Source organism: Thalia democratica, chromosome 8 (genome assembly GCF_965202585.1).
Source record: "Thalia democratica chromosome 8, ktThaDemo2.hap1.1, whole genome shotgun sequence".
Lineage (NCBI taxonomy): Eukaryota > Metazoa > Chordata > Thaliacea > Salpida > Salpidae > Thalia > Thalia democratica.
In genome coordinates this window covers 1,488,241-1,506,739 of record NC_139172.1, presented here as the reverse complement: position 1 = coordinate 1,506,739, position 18,499 = coordinate 1,488,241, and the positions used below count along the sequence as shown (strand labels likewise).

Below are 18,499 nucleotides of genomic sequence, written 5' to 3'. Positions count from 1 at the left end.
GGAAAACAGTTTATGACCGCCTTGGAAAACGACGACCACAAAATAATAATGATATAGATAATGACGGTTGTGTCATTATGAAGGGAGACTTATACGCTCACAAAAAGAAATTGTAAGTTGTTGTTTGTTTTTTTTAAACTTATTTTTCGTATAATTGAAATATTAAGTTTTTGTACTTTTTTATTATACGTAAACTCTTAAGACTAATAATAAAAATAACTAAAACATTTATCAAAATATAATATTGAATAAAAATTCAATTGTTTTGAGTACAAGGTTTTGGTTATGAGTACAAGGTTTTACTACCTTGTAAAACAAAACTTTAATGTATTAAATTTCACAGTGACCCGTTGAGCCGAAACAGAGGATCAATAATAAGAAAGTTTAAAATTGACAGGAGAGAAAATATCAAAATATCTCCTGCCGCAATCAAAAACAACTTCAACAACATCAATAAGTCAAAAGTTGATGTAGAAAACGCCTGGTACCAAATAAAAGTATTTCGAGGCGCAGATGAAGTTGAAACTCAATTGATTGAAAAAATGAGTAAAATTATTGATGCTCCCATAGAATACAGGCAGTATCACGTTTTCAACGGTGATGCTAGTTTCTATGTGCTTGGAAAAGGCAAAGCAGATGCGCTGTTGAGTTGCAACCGTCAACTTACCAGCAGTTTCGGTGATGATATGCTGAAAGTAGTTAGGTACACAGCAAAGTCTGATGTTTACCGTGACGAGCAACTAGAAAGCATTAAGCAGTGCATCAAAAGCCGGGTCTATTTAGAACAAGGCGTTCTTGACTTGAGCGGTCTCAGCTTTGACAAAACTCTGAAGAAGCAAGGTATCAGAATTAAATTGCATAGAAGCGAGTATTTTACAATTATTGTAAAAACATTAGATTCGCTGTTCAGAGGAAGTGATCAAAATAAAAGAATCACAACATTAAATTTAGAAAAAAATAACTTAAGTTATAAATCAATTGGCTTTCTCAAAAACAGCCTCATTGATATGTTTCCCAATATTAACCGTCTCTCAGTTGCTGAAAATCACATTAAAATTGTAAAAGATTTGAAAGCATTAAGAGATTGGAATTTAATTGAGCTTAAGTTATACGATAGCAGTCAAGATGCAACTGTAAATGATATAAGCAACTGGCGGAAACTTTTTCCAGACTTGATCAAACTTAACTGCAGAGATTATGAGCCTCCAGTTAAAATAGATGTTGCAGAGTATGAAATACCAAAAACTATGGGAAGCAACTTTATGCTGCTTTCTGATAGTGCAAAAGAAGTGTTCATCAATCATGTCAAAAACTTATTCAGTTGCCTTGACAAAGTAAAAACCTCAGATGATGCAAGCAACTTTTACTGTAAAGATTCACAGTTTAGCTTGACAATTTCTAGCAATGATAAAGATTCTACAATGAAAAAATACTTGGAAGTGTGCAAGGAGTGCACACCAAACAACCGACAGAAAGTCAGAGTCGGTTGTAATAAGTCCGATTCCAAAAAGTATTACTTTGGGAGAGAGGAAATTGTGAAAGCGTTGCGCAAGCTACCCTTATCAAAACACATCATGGACAGCTTTGTTTGTGATGTCACGTTCTGCTCTAGTGAGTTCATCAGTTACGTTATCAGCGGCACTTTTGAAGAAGCCGGTGGTAAAGTTCGCGCCTTCACCAGAAGCATATCCTGCGCAATTTCCGCTGAAATTAAATTTACAATACTGAGCGACATGCTCCATATCAGGAACCAATCGGTCGCCGAAAAGAAAGAAAACGCCACCAAGGTGGCCGCAATCAACCAGTTGCCACGACCGCCGTGTGACGTGCGAACGGAGATGTTGAAAACTTTCATGAAAGACTCAGGAATGAACGAGAAATATTCGCACGAATGTCTGCACAACAACGGGTGGGATTATGATAAAGCCGGAAGAAATTTTATGGAACTGCACAAAAACAACCACATACCGCTTGAAGCATATCAATTCTAAAATACTGTTAACAAAATAAAAACAAAGAAGCTAAAACGAACTATCGATCTTAACTAAAAGCTTCTTTTCTTGTTATTTTTTCCCTTGATTTTAACAAATTTTTAATTGAGCTCTTTTATTTGTTGTTGTTTTCTTTTACAATTTTAATAAATTTTAATTAAAAAAAAATAAGTTTTTATATTATCAATAAGTATAAGCTAAAAAATGGTCTAAGTAAAATAAAAGTTTTCACTGATATATCCGCAGAAAAGAATGCGAAAACCTTTGATAGAAGAGTTTTTTATGCAAAGAAATTGATGTTTAGTATTAATTATCATAAAATAATATCTAATACAATAGAAATAAATTACAATAAATGAACTATTTTATATAAAAATAATACTTAGATTGCCTACTCCAAAACTATTTCATTTGCATTAAAACATCAAGGTCATATAATATAAAACATAAGGCTTTACTGTAACTCAATCATTTTAAATATCATACTTTCGTTTGGATACTTTCAGTTTATTATTATTATAGATAAATAGTTTAATTTAGACTACAGTCTAATATTTTAAGAAATAAAAGTGTTTGCACTGATAAATCCCATTGGTCATGTTTGAAAATAAACTGAACCGAGATTTGGCAAAATTTAGTTTTTTATTGAATATAAGACTGACATGTATAAAATTAAACAAAAACTAGAGGACGGCTTTCGATATTTGTGCAAAAGCTTATGCAAATTAGTTTTGTACTAGCTTAAATAGTTATATTTAGTTAGTTAAGTTTAGTATTCTGTCCTGGACATGACATTAAACTGTATCCTGGTGTATGACTCAATAACCGAAAGGTTTTTTCGTACATCAGGTCCTAGGACCAAATATTTGAGCGCTTTTTTTTTCGTACGTTCAATATTGTTAATTGTATAAAAAATTGTTTGTTCAAGTTCTAAAGTTGACCATGTTTTTATTATACTTTAGTATCTAAAAATAAATAGATATGATTTGGCTAGTACAATAAAAAAATAGTTTTACCTTTGAAAAAAATAATACATGAAAATTTATAAAAACTTATTGTTTATTAAAAGTTAAGCAAAAAAAGTCAGAACGTTGCTAGAAGTTACTTGCATTATTTATTGTTTTAACCCTGAGTACTGGTGCCAGACAAAAAAATGGCCATATTCGAATACTGACGCAATTGCCACTAGTTGGCGCAGTTTTTGTATAAATAGTTGAACTTATCAATTTTTTTTCATTTGAGTTTAGCAGTCATGAGAACAACATGTAAGTTTTAGTTTGTACGGAAGCTTACGTAAATTAGTTTTTTACTAGCTGAAATAGTCTAAAAAGTTTAATATTGTTATTTTATATGAAAAATTGTTTGTTCAAGTTCTAAAGTTGACCATGTTTTTATTATACTTTAGTATCTAAAAATAAATAGATATGATTTGGCTAGTACAATAACAAAATAGTTTTACCTTTGAAAAAAATAATACATGAAAGTTTATAAAAACTCATTGTTTATTAAAAGTTAAGCAAAAAAAGTCAGACAAGTTTAATTTTGTTAACAAACCAAGGCACTTTTTGTTTGTTTTTAGTTTACATTATGATTAGGTTAGAATTAAAGCTAGCTAAAAGTGTATTGTATTAAGTGATAGATATCACTTGATGACTTTGATAAAATAGTTAGAAAAAATATAATTATAATATAATGTAAGATTAATATGACAAAGTTGTTTATAAGTAAATATAAAAACCTATAGTTATTGAGACGACAGGTTTAAGAAAATTCTCGAGAAAGGACATTTAAATTATAATTTAGTACTTATAACTAAATCATACTTGTAAATTAGTATTTTAGAGTAGTATTGCATCAGATATTCAGTCTAATTATAGCAGCACACCAAATAATAATTTATGTAAAATTTAGTTTGTGTTAAAAGCTTAAGTTAATTATGCTTCTTTTAACTTAAATAATTTTAAAGTTTAATGTTATAACTACAATTGTTTTAAAAATTATAAAACTATATTTGTTACTTATAGTTAGTATTGTGGAATTTAAAATATAACAAAGCAAGTTTCAAACTGAATTTACTCGTTATTTTAACAGTTTTTAACAGTTATTAACAGTTTATAATTACATTAACACAAATTAATTATGTAATTTTAAACTTTTGATCTTACTTAATTGATCTTACTTTTTATCTTACTCTGATAAAACCTAAAGCTACTTAATTAACGTTTATGATATAATTAGTTGCTAACAAAAGTAGTTGATAAGTATTAGCTGAAACATGTTTTACTTTTTTGCACAACAAAAATGGTTTTATGATACATGTCTCTAATTTTTATTTAATATATGTATTTTAGAAAAATGAATAGATGACTGTACTTAAACTAACTAGTGGCGTATTTTCAGAACAGCTTAGTAACATATAACGCAAATAAATAATGACAAATATGGAAGATTTACTGTCAAAAATGAAAAACATTACAGTTCAAAAGAAAAGTATTCAATTATATAAACCACCTAAAAGCAGAGGTAATGTTTACAGTGTTCTTATAAAATTATTAAGATGTTTTTTCTTACCGTTATTAAGTTATATAAGTTTTTAAGTTACCTAGGTAAATGTGTTTTTATAATATTTTTAGTCATGTAAATTAGCTAAACGTCGAAACAAACTATTTTTCAGAATCTCATAAAAAAAACAATGATCATGATGAAAGACTTAACATCTCATTACATCATGTTGATCACGGAGATTGTTACGAACCTAAGACATTAGAAAAATGTTCTACATCGTACAAAAGTGGTAGAAAACGTTACAAAAACAAAATGAAATGTTACAAAGTCAAGGGTCGTCTAGGAAAACAAAGGTTTTAATTAACAACTAGTTTAAATAGAATTAAGTTGAGTTATTTAAAAATGAAATTGAAAGTTGGTTATTTACAAAGTTAGCTTGAATACAAATATTGAATCGCAATGTTTTTAAATTATTTATTCAACAGTAGTTTGTTTTTCTCAATACTATACTTATGATATTCTATTTTATATTTAAATTTGAGACTACAGTAACTCAGGTTTTATAAATTGTTTGTAACGCTTTATAGACCGTTCCTCATGAATGGTATATTTTTTCGATTTGATAATGAAACTTTTAAATTGTTAAACAAAAACTATTTTAAAGGAAAACAGTTTATGACCGCCTTGGAAAACGACGACCACAAAATAATAATGATATAGATAATGACGGTTGTGTCATTATGAAGGGAGACTTATACGCTCACAAAAAGAAATTGTAAGTTGTTGTTTGTTTTTTTTAAACTTATTTTTCGTATAATTGAAATATTAAGTTTTTGTACTTTTTTATTATACGTAAACTCTTAAGACTAATAATAAAAATAACTAAAACATTTATCAAAATATAATATTGAATAAAAATTCAATTGTTTTGAGTACAAGGTTTTGGTTATGAGTACAAGGTTTTACTACCTTGTAAAACAAAACTTTAATGTATTAAATTTCACAGTGACCCGTTGAGCCGAAACAGAGGATCAATAATAAGAAAGTTTAAAATTGACAGGAGAGAAAATATCAAAATATCTCCTGCCGCAATCAAAAACAACTTCAACAACATCAATAAGTCAAAAGTTGATGTAGAAAACGCCTGGTACCAAATAAAAGTATTTCGAGGCGCAGATGAAGTTGAAACTCAATTGATTGAAAAAATGAGTAAAATTATTGATGCTCCCATAGAATACAGGCAGTATCACGTTTTCAACGGTGATGCTAGTTTCTATGTGCTTGGAAAAGGCAAAGCAGATGCGCTGTTGAGTTGCAACCGTCAACTTACCAGCAGTTTCGGTGATGATATGCTGAAAGTAGTTAGGTACACAGCAAAGTCTGATGTTTACCGTGACGAGCAACTAGAAAGCATTAAGCAGTGCATCAAAAGCCGGGTCTATTTAGAACAAGGCGTTCTTGACTTGAGCGGTCTCAGCTTTGACAAAACTCTGAAGAAGCAAGGTATCAGAATTAAATTGCATAGAAGCGAGTATTTTACAATTATTGTAAAAACATTAGATTCGCTGTTCAGAGGAAGTGATCAAAATAAAAGAATCACAACATTAAATTTAGAAAAAAATAACTTAAGTTATAAATCAATTGGCTTTCTCAAAAACAGCCTCATTGATATGTTTCCCAATATTAACCGTCTCTCAGTTGCTGAAAATCACATTAAAATTGTAAAAGATTTGAAAGCATTAAGAGATTGGAATTTAATTGAGCTTAAGTTATACGATAGCAGTCAAGATGCAACTGTAAATGATATAAGCAACTGGCGGAAACTTTTTCCAGACTTGATCAAACTTAACTGCAGAGGTTATGAGCCTCCAGTTAAAATAGATGTTGCAGAGTATGAAATACCAAAAACTATGGGAAGCAACTTTATGCTGCTTTCTGATAGTGCAAAAGAAGTGTTCATCAATCATGTCAAAAACTTATTCAGTTGCCTTGACAAAGTAAAAACCTCAGATGATGCAAGCAACTTTTACTGTAAAGATTCACAGTTTAGCTTGACAATTTCTAGCAATGATAAAGATTCTACAATGAAAAAATACTTGGAAGTGTGCAAGGAGTGCACACCAAACAACCGACAGAAAGTCAGAGTCGGTTGTAATAAGTCCGATTCCAAAAAGTATTACTTTGGGAGAGAGGAAATTGTGAAAGCGTTGCGCAAGCTACCCTTATCAAAACACATCATGGACAGCTTTGTTTGTGATGTCACGTTCTGCTCTAGTGAGTTCATCAGTTACGTTATCAGCGGCACTTTTGAAGAAGCCGGTGGTAAAGTTCGCGCCTTCACCAGAAGCATATCCTGCGCAATTTCCGCTGAAATTAAATTTACAATACTGAGCGACATGCTCCATATCAGGAACCAATCGGTCGCCGAAAAGAAAGAAAACGCCACCAAGGTGGCCGCAATCAACCAGTTGCCACGACCGCCGTGTGACGTGCGAACGGAGATGTTGAAAACTTTCATGAAAGACTCAGGAATGAACGAGAAATATTCGCACGAATGTCTGCACAACAACGGGTGGGATTATGATAAAGCCGGAAGAAATTTTATGGAACTGCACAAAAACAACCACATACCGCTTGAAGCATATCAATTCTAAAATACTGTTAACAAAATAAAAACAAAGAAGCTAAAACGAACTATCGATCTTAACTAAAAGCTTCTTTTCTTGTTATTTTTTCCCTTGATTTTAACAAATTTTTAATTGAGCTCTTTTATTTGTTGTTGTTTTCTTTTACAATTTTAATAAATTTTAATTAAAAAAAAATAAGTTTTTATATTATCAATAAGTATAAGCTAAAAAATGGTCTAAGTAAAATAAAAGTTTTCACTGATATATCCGCAGAAAAGAATGCGAAAACCTTTGATAGAAGAGTTTTTTATGCAAAGAAATTGATGTTTAGTATTAATTATCATAAAATAATATCTAATACAATAGAAATAAATTACAATAAATGAACTATTTTATATAAAAATAATACTTAGATTGCCTACTCCAAAACTATTTCATTTGCATTAAAACATCAAGGTCATATAATATAAAACATAAGGCTTTACTGTAACTCAATCATTTTAAATATCATACTTTCGTTTGGATACTTTCAGTTTATTATTATTATAGATAAATAGTTTAATTTAGACTACAGTCTAATATTTTAAGAAATAAAAGTGTTTGCACTGATAAATCCCATTGGTCATGTTTGAAAATAAACTGAACCGAGATTTGGCAAAATTTAGTTTTTTATTGAATATAAGACTGACATGTATAAAATTAAACAAAAACTAGAGGACGGCTTTCGATATTTGTGCAAAAGCTTATGCAAATTAGTTTTGTACTAGCTTAAATAGTTATATTTAGTTAGTTAAGTTTAGTATTCTGTCCTGGACATGACATTAAACTGTATCCTGGTGTATGACTCAATAACCGAAAGGTTTTTTCGTACATCAGGTCCTAGGACCAAATATTTGAGCGCTTTTTTTTTCGTACGTTCAATATTGTTAATTGTATAAAAAATTGTTTGTTCAAGTTCTAAAGTTGACCATGTTTTTATTATACTTTAGTATCTAAAAATAAATAGATATGATTTGGCTAGTACAATAAAAAAATAGTTTTACCTTTGAAAAAAATAATACATGAAAATTTATAAAAACTTATTGTTTATTAAAAGTTAAGCAAAAAAAGTCAGAACGTTGCTAGAAGTTACTTGCATTATTTATTGTTTTAACCCTGAGTACTGGTGCCAGACAAAAAAATGGCCATATTCGAATACTGACGCAATTGCCACTAGTTGGCGCAGTTTTTGTATAAATAGTTGAACTTATCAATTTTTTTTCATTTGAGTTTAGCAGTCATGAGAACAACATGTAAGTTTTAGTTTGTACGGAAGCTTACGTAAATTAGTTTTTTACTAGCTGAAATAGTCTTAAAGTTTAATATTGTTATTTTATATGAAAAATTGTTTGTTCAAGTTCTAAAGTTGACCATGTTTTTATTATACTTTAGTATCTAAAAATAAATAGATATGATTTGGCTAGTACAATAACAAAATAGTTTTACCTTTGAAAAAAATAATACATGAAAGTTTATAAAAACTCATTGTTTATTAAAAGTTAAGCAAAAAAAGTCAGACAAGTTTAATTTTGTTAACAAACCAAGGCACTTTTTGTTTGTTTTTAGTTTACATTATGATTAGGTTAGAATTAAAGCTAGCTAAAAGTGTATTGTATTAAGTGATAGATATCACTTGATGACTTTGATAAAATAGTTAGAAAAAATATAATTATAATATAATGTAAGATTAATATGACAAAGTTGTTTATAAGTAAATATAAAAACCTATAGTTATTGAGACGACAGGTTTAAGAAAATTCTCGAGAAAGGACATTTAAATTATAATTTAGTACTTATAACTAAATCATACTTGTAAATTAGTATTTTAGAGTAGTATTGCATCAGATATTCAGTCTAATTATAGCAGCACACCAAATAATAATTTATGTAAAATTTAGTTTGTGTTAAAAGCTTAAGTTAATTATGCTTCTTTTAACTTAAATAATTTTAAAGTTTAATGTTATAACTACAATTGTTTTAAAAATTATAAAACTATATTTGTTACTTATAGTTAGTATTGTGGGATTTAAAATATAACAAAGCAAGTTTCAAACTGAATTTACTCGTTATTTTAACAGTTTTTAACAGTTATTAACAGTTTATAATTACATTAACACAAATTAATTATGTAATTTTAAACTTTTGATCTTACTTAATTGATCTTACTTTTTATCTTACTCTGATAAAACCTAAAGCTACTTAATTAACGTTTATGATATAATTAGTTGCTAACAAAAGTAGTTGATAAGTATTAGCTGAAACATGTTTTACTTTTTTGCACAACAAAAATGGTTTTATGATACATGTCTCTAATTTTTATTTAATATATGTATTTTAGAAAAATGAATAGATGACTGTACTTAAACTAACTAGTGGCGTATTTTCAGAACAGCTTAGTAACATATAACGCAAATAAATAATGACAAATATGGAAGATTTACTGTCAAAAATGAAAAACATTACAGTTCAAAAGAAAAGTATTCAATTATATAAACCACCTAAAAGCAGAGGTAATGTTTACAGTGTTCTTATAAAATTATTAAGATGTTTTTTCTTACCGTTATTAAGTTATATAAGTTTTTAAGTTACCTAGGTAAATGTGTTTTTATAATATTTTTAGTCATGTAAATTAGCTAAACGTCGAAACAAACTATTTTTCAGAATCTCATAAAAAAAACAATGATCATGATGAAAGACTTAACATCTCATTACATCATGTTGATCACGGAGATTGTTACGAACCTAAGACATTAGAAAAATGTTCTACATCGTACAAAAGTGGTAGAAAACGTTACAAAAACAAAATGAAATGTTACAAAGTCAAGGGTCGTCTAGGAAAACAAAGGTTTTAATTAACAACTAGTTTAAATAGAATTAAGTTGAGTTATTTAAAAATGAAATTGAAAGTTGGTTATTTACAAAGTTAGCTTGAATACAAATATTGAATCGCAATGTTTTTAAATTATTTATTCAACAGTAGTTTGTTTTTCTCAATACTATACTTATGATATTCTATTTTATATTTAAATTTGAGACTACAGTAACTCAGGTTTTATAAATTGTTTGTAACGCTTTATAGACCGTTCCTCATGAATGGTATATTTTTTCGATTTGATAATGAAACTTTTAAATTGTTAAACAAAAACTATTTTAAAGGAAAACAGTTTATGACCGCCTTGGAAAACGACGACCACAAAATAATAATGATATAGATAATGACGGTTGTGTCATTATGAAGGGAGACTTATACGCTCACAAAAAGAAATTGTAAGTTGTTGTTTGTTTTTTTTAAACTTATTTTTCGTATAATTGAAATATTAAGTTTTTGTACTTTTTTATTATACGTAAACTCTTAAGACTAATAATAAAAATAACTAAAACATTTATCAAAATATAATATTGAATAAAAATTCAATTGTTTTGAGTACAAGGTTTTGGTTATGAGTACAAGGTTTTACTACCTTGTAAAACAAAACTTTAATGTATTAAATTTCACAGTGACCCGTTGAGCCGAAACAGAGGATCAATAATAAGAAAGTTTAAAATTGACAGGAGAGAAAATATCAAAATATCTCCTGCCGCAATCAAAAACAACTTCAACAACATCAATAAGTCAAAAGTTGATGTAGAAAACGCCTGGTACCAAATAAAAGTATTTCGAGGCGCAGATGAAGTTGAAACTCAATTGATTGAAAAAATGAGTAAAATTATTGATGCTCCCATAGAATACAGGCAGTATCACGTTTTCAACGGTGATGCTAGTTTCTATGTGCTTGGAAAAGGCAAAGCAGATGCGCTGTTGAGTTGCAACCGTCAACTTACCAGCAGTTTCGGTGATGATATGCTGAAAGTAGTTAGGTACACAGCAAAGTCTGATGTTTACCGTGACGAGCAACTAGAAAGCATTAAGCAGTGCATCAAAAGCCGGGTCTATTTAGAACAAGGCGTTCTTGACTTGAGCGGTCTCAGCTTTGACAAAACTCTGAAGAAGCAAGGTATCAGAATTAAATTGCATAGAAGCGAGTATTTTACAATTATTGTAAAAACATTAGATTCGCTGTTCAGAGGAAGTGATCAAAATAAAAGAATCACAACATTAAATTTAGAAAAAAATAACTTAAGTTATAAATCAATTGGCTTTCTCAAAAACAGCCTCATTGATATGTTTCCCAATATTAACCGTCTCTCAGTTGCTGAAAATCACATTAAAATTGTAAAAGATTTGAAAGCATTAAGAGATTGGAATTTAATTGAGCTTAAGTTATACGATAGCAGTCAAGATGCAACTGTAAATGATATAAGCAACTGGCGGAAACTTTTTCCAGACTTGATCAAACTTAACTGCAGAGGTTATGAGCCTCCAGTTAAAATAGATGTTGCAGAGTATGAAATACCAAAAACTATGGGAAGCAACTTTATGCTGCTTTCTGATAGTGCAAAAGAAGTGTTCATCAATCATGTCAAAAACTTATTCAGTTGCCTTGACAAAGTAAAAACCTCAGATGATGCAAGCAACTTTTACTGTAAAGATTCACAGTTTAGCTTGACAATTTCTAGCAATGATAAAGATTCTACAATGAAAAAATACTTGGAAGTGTGCAAGGAGTGCACACCAAACAACCGACAGAAAGTCAGAGTCGGTTGTAATAAGTCCGATTCCAAAAAGTATTACTTTGGGAGAGAGGAAATTGTGAAAGCGTTGCGCAAGCTACCCTTATCAAAACACATCATGGACAGCTTTGTTTGTGATGTCACGTTCTGCTCTAGTGAGTTCATCAGTTACGTTATCAGCGGCACTTTTGAAGAAGCCGGTGGTAAAGTTCGCGCCTTCACCAGAAGCATATCCTGCGCAATTTCCGCTGAAATTAAATTTACAATACTGAGCGACATGCTCCATATCAGGAACCAATCGGTCGCCGAAAAGAAAGAAAACGCCACCAAGGTGGCCGCAATCAACCAGTTGCCACGACCGCCGTGTGACGTGCGAACGGAGATGTTGAAAACTTTCATGAAAGACTCAGGAATGAACGAGAAATATTCGCACGAATGTCTGCACAACAACGGGTGGGATTATGATAAAGCCGGAAGAAATTTTATGGAACTGCACAAAAACAACCACATACCGCTTGAAGCATATCAATTCTAAAATACTGTTAACAAAATAAAAACAAAGAAGCTAAAACGAACTATCGATCTTAACTAAAAGCTTCTTTTCTTGTTATTTTTTCCCTTGATTTTAACAAATTTTTAATTGAGCTCTTTTATTTGTTGTTGTTTTCTTTTACAATTTTAATAAATTTTAATTAAAAAAAAATAAGTTTTTATATTATCAATAAGTATAAGCTAAAAAATGGTCTAAGTAAAATAAAAGTTTTCACTGATATATCCGCAGAAAAGAATGCGAAAACCTTTGATAGAAGAGTTTTTTATGCAAAGAAATTGATGTTTAGTATTAATTATCATAAAATAATATCTAATACAATAGAAATAAATTACAATAAATGAACTATTTTATATAAAAATAATACTTAGATTGCCTACTCCAAAACTATTTCATTTGCATTAAAACATCAAGGTCATATAATATAAAACATAAGGCTTTACTGTAACTCAATCATTTTAAATATCATACTTTCGTTTGGATACTTTCAGTTTATTATTATTATAGATAAATAGTTTAATTTAGACTACAGTCTAATATTTTAAGAAATAAAAGTGTTTGCACTGATAAATCCCATTGGTCATGTTTGAAAATAAACTGAACCGAGATTTGGCAAAATTTAGTTTTTTATTGAATATAAGACTGACATGTATAAAATTAAACAAAAACTAGAGGACGGCTTTCGATATTTGTGCAAAAGCTTATGCAAATTAGTTTTGTACTAGCTTAAATAGTTATATTTAGTTAGTTAAGTTTAGTATTCTGTCCTGGACATGACATTAAACTGTATCCTGGTGTATGACTCAATAACCGAAAGGTTTTTTCGTACATCAGGTCCTAGGACCAAATATTTGAGCGCTTTTTTTTTCGTACGTTCAATATTGTTAATTGTATAAAAAATTGTTTGTTCAAGTTCTAAAGTTGACCATGTTTTTATTATACTTTAGTATCTAAAAATAAATAGATATGATTTGGCTAGTACAATAAAAAAATAGTTTTACCTTTGAAAAAAATAATACATGAAAATTTATAAAAACTTATTGTTTATTAAAAGTTAAGCAAAAAAAGTCAGAACGTTGCTAGAAGTTACTTGCATTATTTATTGTTTTAACCCTGAGTACTGGTGCCAGACAAAAAAATGGCCATATTCGAATACTGACGCAATTGCCACTAGTTGGCGCAGTTTTTGTATAAATAGTTGAACTTATCAATTTTTTTTCATTTGAGTTTAGCAGTCATGAGAACAACATGTAAGTTTTAGTTTGTACGGAAGCTTACGTAAATTAGTTTTTTACTAGCTGAAATAGTCTTAAAGTTTAATATTGTTATTTTATATGAAAAATTGTTTGTTCAAGTTCTAAAGTTGACCATGTTTTTATTATACTTTAGTATCTAAAAATAAATAGATATGATTTGGCTAGTACAATAACAAAATAGTTTTACCTTTGAAAAAAATAATACATGAAAGTTTATAAAAACTCATTGTTTATTAAAAGTTAAGCAAAAAAAGTCAGACAAGTTTAATTTTGTTAACAAACCAAGGCACTTTTTGTTTGTTTTTAGTTTACATTATGATTAGGTTAGAATTAAAGCTAGCTAAAAGTGTATTGTATTAAGTGATAGATATCACTTGATGACTTTGATAAAATAGTTAGAAAAAATATAATTATAATATAATGTAAGATTAATATGACAAAGTTGTTTATAAGTAAATATAAAAACCTATAGTTATTGAGACGACAGGTTTAAGAAAATTCTCGAGAAAGGACATTTAAATTATAATTTAGTACTTATAACTAAATCATACTTGTAAATTAGTATTTTAGAGTAGTATTGCATCAGATATTCAGTCTAATTATAGCAGCACACCAAATAATAATTTATGTAAAATTTAGTTTGTGTTAAAAGCTTAAGTTAATTATGCTTCTTTTAACTTAAATAATTTTAAAGTTTAATGTTATAACTACAATTGTTTTAAAAATTATAAAACTATATTTGTTACTTATAGTTAGTATTGTGGAATTTAAAATATAACAAAGCAAGTTTCAAACTGAATTTACTCGTTATTTTAACAGTTTTTAACAGTTATTAACAGTTTATAATTACATTAACACAAATTAATTATGTAATTTTAAACTTTTGATCTTACTTAATTGATCTTACTTTTTATCTTACTCTGATAAAACCTAAAGCTACTTAATTAACGTTTATGATATAATTAGTTGCTAACAAAAGTAGTTGATAAGTATTAGCTGAAACATGTTTTACTTTTTTGCACAACAAAAATGGTTTTATGATACATGTCTCTAATTTTTATTTAATATATGTATTTTAGAAAAATGAATAGATGACTGTACTTAAACTAACTAGTGGCGTATTTTCAGAACAGCTTAGTAACATATAACGCAAATAAATAATGACAAATATGGAAGATTTACTGTCAAAAATGAAAAACATTACAGTTCAAAAGAAAAGTATTCAATTATATAAACCACCTAAAAGCAGAGGTAATGTTTACAGTGTTCTTATAAAATTATTAAGATGTTTTTTCTTACCGTTATTAAGTTATATAAGTTTTTAAGTTACCTAGGTAAATGTGTTTTTATAATATTTTTAGTCATGTAAATTAGCTAAACGTCGAAACAAACTATTTTTCAGAATCTCATAAAAAAAACAATGATCATGATGAAAGACTTAACATCTCATTACATCATGTTGATCACGGAGATTGTTACGAACCTAAGACATTAGAAAAATGTTCTACATCGTACAAAAGTGGTAGAAAACGTTACAAAAACAAAATGAAATGTTACAAAGTCAAGGGTCGTCTAGGAAAACAAAGGTTTTAATTAACAACTAGTTTAAATAGAATTAAGTTGAGTTATTTAAAAATGAAATTGAAAGTTGGTTATTTACAAAGTTAGCTTGAATACAAATATTGAATCGCAATGTTTTTAAATTATTTATTCAACAGTAGTTTGTTTTTCTCAATACTATACTTATGATATTCTATTTTATATTTAAATTTGAGACTACAGTAACTCAGGTTTTATAAATTGTTTGTAACGCTTTATAGACCGTTCCTCATGAATGGTATATTTTTTCGATTTGATAATGAAACTTTTAAATTGTTAAACAAAAACTATTTTAAAGGAAAACAGTTTATGACCGCCTTGGAAAACGACGACCACAAAATAATAATGATATAGATAATGACGGTTGTGTCATTATGAAGGGAGACTTATACTCTCACAAAAAGAAATTGTAAGTTGTTGTTTGTTTTTTTTAAACTTATTTTTCGTATAATTGAAATATTAAGTTTTTGTACTTTTTTATTATACGTAAACTCTTAAGACTAATAATAAAAATAACTAAAACATTTATCAAAATATAATATTGAATAAAAATTCAATTGTTTTGAGTACAAGGTTTTGGTTATGAGTACAAGGTTTTACTACCTTGTAAAACAAAACTTTAATGTATTAAATTTCACAGTGACCCGTTGAGCCGAAACAGAGGATCAATAATAAGAAAGTTTAAAATTGACAGGAGAGAAAATATCAAAATATCTCCTGCCGCAATCAAAAACAACTTCAACAACATCAATAAGTCAAAAGTTGATGTAGAAAACGCCTGGTACCAAATAAAAGTATTTCGAGGCGCAGATGAAGTTGAAACTCAATTGATTGAAAAAATGAGTAAAATTATTGATGCTCCCATAGAATACAGGCAGTATCACGTTTTCAACGGTGATGCTAGTTTCTATGTGCTTGGAAAAGGCAAAGCAGATGCGCTGTTGAGTTGCAACCGTCAACTTACCAGCAGTTTCGGTGATGATATGCTGAAAGTAGTTAGGTACACAGCAAAGTCTGATGTTTACCGTGACGAGCAACTAGAAAGCATTAAGCAGTGCATCAAAAGCCGGGTCTATTTAGAACAAGGCGTTCTTGACTTGAGCGGTCTCAGCTTTGACAAAACTCTGAAGAAGCAAGGTATCAGAATTAAATTGCATAGAAGCGAGTATTTTACAATTATTGTAAAAACATTAGATTCGCTGTTCAGAGGAAGTGATCAAAATAAAAGAATCACAACATTAAATTTAGAAAAAAATAACTTAAGTTATAAATCAATTGGCTTTCTCAAAAACAGCCTCATTGATATGTTTCCCAATATTAACCGTCTCTCAGTTGCTGAAAATCACATTAAAATTGTAAAAGATTTGAAAGCATTAAGAGATTGGAATTTAATTGAGCTTAAGTTATACGATAGCAGTCAAGATGCAACTGTAAATGATATAAGCAACTGGCGGAAACTTTTTCCAGACTTGATCAAACTTAACTGCAGAGGTTATGAGCCTCCAGTTAAAATAGATGTTGCAGAGTATGAAATACCAAAAACTATGGGAAGCAACTTTATGCTGCTTTCTGATAGTGCAAAAGAAGTGTTCATCAATCATGTCAAAAACTTATTCAGTTGCCTTGACAAAGTAAAAACCTCAGATGATGCAAGCAACTTTTACTGTAAAGATTCACAGTTTAGCTTGACAATTTCTAGCAATGATAAAGATTCTACAATGAAAAAATACTTGGAAGTGTGCAAGGAGTGCACACCAAACAACCGACAGAAAGTCAGAGTCGGTTGTAATAAGTCCGATTCCAAAAAGTATTACTTTGGGAGAGAGGAAATTGTGAAAGCGTTGCGCAAGCTACCCTTATCAAAACACATCATGGACAGCTTTGTTTGTGATGTCACGTTCTGCTCTAGTGAGTTCATCAGTTACGTTATCAGCGGCACTTTTGAAGAAGCCGGTGGTAAAGTTCGCGCCTTCACCAGAAGCATATCCTGCGCAATTTCCGCTGAAATTAAATTTACAATACTGAGCGACATGCTCCATATCAGGAACCAATCGGTCGCCGAAAAGAAAGAAAACGCCACCAAGGTGGCCGCAATCAACCAGTTGCCACGACCGCCGTGTGACGTGCGAACGGAGATGTTGAAAACTTTCATGAAAGACTCAGGAATGAACGAGAAATATTCGCACGAATGTCTGCACAACAACGGGTGGGATTATGATAAAGCCGGAAGAAATTTTATGGAACTGCACAAAAACAACCACATACCGCTTGAAGCATATCAATTCTAAAATACTGTTAACAAAATAAAAACAAAGAAGCTAAAACGAACTATCGATCTTAACTAAAAGCTTCTTTTCTTGTTATTTTTTCCCTTGATTTTAACAAATTTTTAATTGAGCTCTTTTATTTGTTGTTGTTTTCTTTTACAATTTTAATAAATTTTAATTAAAAAAAAATAAGTTTTTATATTATCAATAAGTATAAGCTAAAAAATGGTCTAAGTAAAATAAAAGTTTTCACTGATATATCCGCAGAAAAGAATGCGAAAACCTTTGATAGAAGAGTTTTTTATGCAAAGAAATTGATGTTTAGTATTAATTATCATAAAATAATATCTAATACAATAGAAATAAATTACAATAAATGAACTATTTTATATAAAAATAATACTTAGATTGCCTACTCCAAAACTATTTCATTTGCATTAAAACATCAAGGTCATATAATATAAAACATAAGGCTTTACTGTAACTCAATCATTTTAAATATCATACTTTCGTTTGGATACTTTCAGTTTATTATTATTATAGATAAATAGTTTAATTTAGACTACAGTCTAATATTTTAAGAAATAAAAGTGTTTGCACTGATAAATCCCATTGGTCATGTTTGAAAATAAACTGAACCGAGATTTGGCAAAATTTAGTTTTTTATTGAATATAAGACTGACATGTATAAAATTAAACAAAAACTAGAGGACGGCTTTCGATATTTGTGCAAAAGCTTATGCAAATTAGTTTTGTACTAGCTTAAATAGTTATATTTAGTTAGTTAAGTTTAGTATTCTGTCCTGGACATGACATTAAACTGTATCCTGGTGTATGACTCAATAACCGAAAGGTTTTTTCGTACATCAGGTCCTAGGACCAAATATTTGAGCGCTTTTTTTTTCGTACGTTCAATATTGTTAATTGTATAAAAAATTGTTTGTTCAAGTTCTAAAGTTGACCATGTTTTTATTATACTTTAGTATCTAAAAATAAATAGATATGATTTGGCTAGTACAATAAAAAAATAGTTTTACCTTTGAAAAAAATAATA

At 29.1% G+C, this 18,499-nt stretch overlaps 4 protein-coding genes across 4 annotated transcripts; all 4 read left to right on the top strand.

The window, feature by feature from the left end:
- Positions 1 to 77: 77 nt before the first annotated feature.
- LOC145842304 (nuclear RNA export factor 1-like) lies at positions 78 to 1,991 on the top strand. Its single transcript, XM_082949728.1, has 3 exons — positions 78 to 112; positions 398 to 868; positions 998 to 1,991. Exons 1-3 carry the CDS (start codon positions 78 to 80, stop codon positions 1,989 to 1,991), a joined length of 1,500 nt encoding a protein of 499 aa, XP_082805854.1.
- A 3,245-nt stretch (positions 1,992 to 5,236) lies between these two features.
- On the top strand, positions 5,237 to 7,150 carry LOC145842303 (nuclear RNA export factor 1-like). Its single transcript, XM_082949727.1, has 3 exons — positions 5,237 to 5,271; positions 5,557 to 6,027; positions 6,157 to 7,150. The coding sequence occupies exons 1-3, from the start codon at positions 5,237 to 5,239 to the stop codon at positions 7,148 to 7,150; spliced, it is 1,500 nt and encodes a 499-aa protein (XP_082805853.1).
- Positions 7,151 to 10,394: 3,244 nt separating this feature from the next.
- On the top strand, positions 10,395 to 12,308 carry LOC145842302 (nuclear RNA export factor 1-like). Its single transcript, XM_082949725.1, has 3 exons — positions 10,395 to 10,429; positions 10,715 to 11,185; positions 11,315 to 12,308. The coding sequence occupies exons 1-3, from the start codon at positions 10,395 to 10,397 to the stop codon at positions 12,306 to 12,308; spliced, it is 1,500 nt and encodes a 499-aa protein (XP_082805851.1).
- A 3,244-nt stretch (positions 12,309 to 15,552) lies between these two features.
- On the top strand, positions 15,553 to 17,466 carry LOC145842301 (nuclear RNA export factor 1-like). Its single transcript, XM_082949724.1, has 3 exons — positions 15,553 to 15,587; positions 15,873 to 16,343; positions 16,473 to 17,466. The coding sequence occupies exons 1-3, from the start codon at positions 15,553 to 15,555 to the stop codon at positions 17,464 to 17,466; spliced, it is 1,500 nt and encodes a 499-aa protein (XP_082805850.1).
- The last annotated feature ends 1,033 nt before the right edge of the window (positions 17,467 to 18,499 follow it).

Excerpts from the sequence above, each read along its gene's own strand:
- LOC145842304 (XM_082949728.1), top strand. The coding sequence starts at position 78 with ATGAAGGGAGACTTATACGCTCACAAAAAGAAATT. Across the intron at positions 113-397 it reads TACGCTCACAAAAAGAAATT|GAGAGAAAATATCAAAATAT; the intron begins GTAAGTTGTTGT and ends TAAAATTGACAG. Across the intron at positions 869-997 it reads ATTAAATTGCATAGAAGCGA|CCTCATTGATATGTTTCCCA; the intron begins GTATTTTACAAT and ends TCTCAAAAACAG.
- LOC145842303 (XM_082949727.1), top strand. The coding sequence starts at position 5,237 with ATGAAGGGAGACTTATACGCTCACAAAAAGAAATT. Across the intron at positions 5,272-5,556 it reads TACGCTCACAAAAAGAAATT|GAGAGAAAATATCAAAATAT; the intron begins GTAAGTTGTTGT and ends TAAAATTGACAG. Across the intron at positions 6,028-6,156 it reads ATTAAATTGCATAGAAGCGA|CCTCATTGATATGTTTCCCA; the intron begins GTATTTTACAAT and ends TCTCAAAAACAG.
- LOC145842302 (XM_082949725.1), top strand. The coding sequence starts at position 10,395 with ATGAAGGGAGACTTATACGCTCACAAAAAGAAATT. Across the intron at positions 10,430-10,714 it reads TACGCTCACAAAAAGAAATT|GAGAGAAAATATCAAAATAT; the intron begins GTAAGTTGTTGT and ends TAAAATTGACAG. Across the intron at positions 11,186-11,314 it reads ATTAAATTGCATAGAAGCGA|CCTCATTGATATGTTTCCCA; the intron begins GTATTTTACAAT and ends TCTCAAAAACAG.
- LOC145842301 (XM_082949724.1), top strand. The coding sequence starts at position 15,553 with ATGAAGGGAGACTTATACTCTCACAAAAAGAAATT. Across the intron at positions 15,588-15,872 it reads TACTCTCACAAAAAGAAATT|GAGAGAAAATATCAAAATAT; the intron begins GTAAGTTGTTGT and ends TAAAATTGACAG. Across the intron at positions 16,344-16,472 it reads ATTAAATTGCATAGAAGCGA|CCTCATTGATATGTTTCCCA; the intron begins GTATTTTACAAT and ends TCTCAAAAACAG.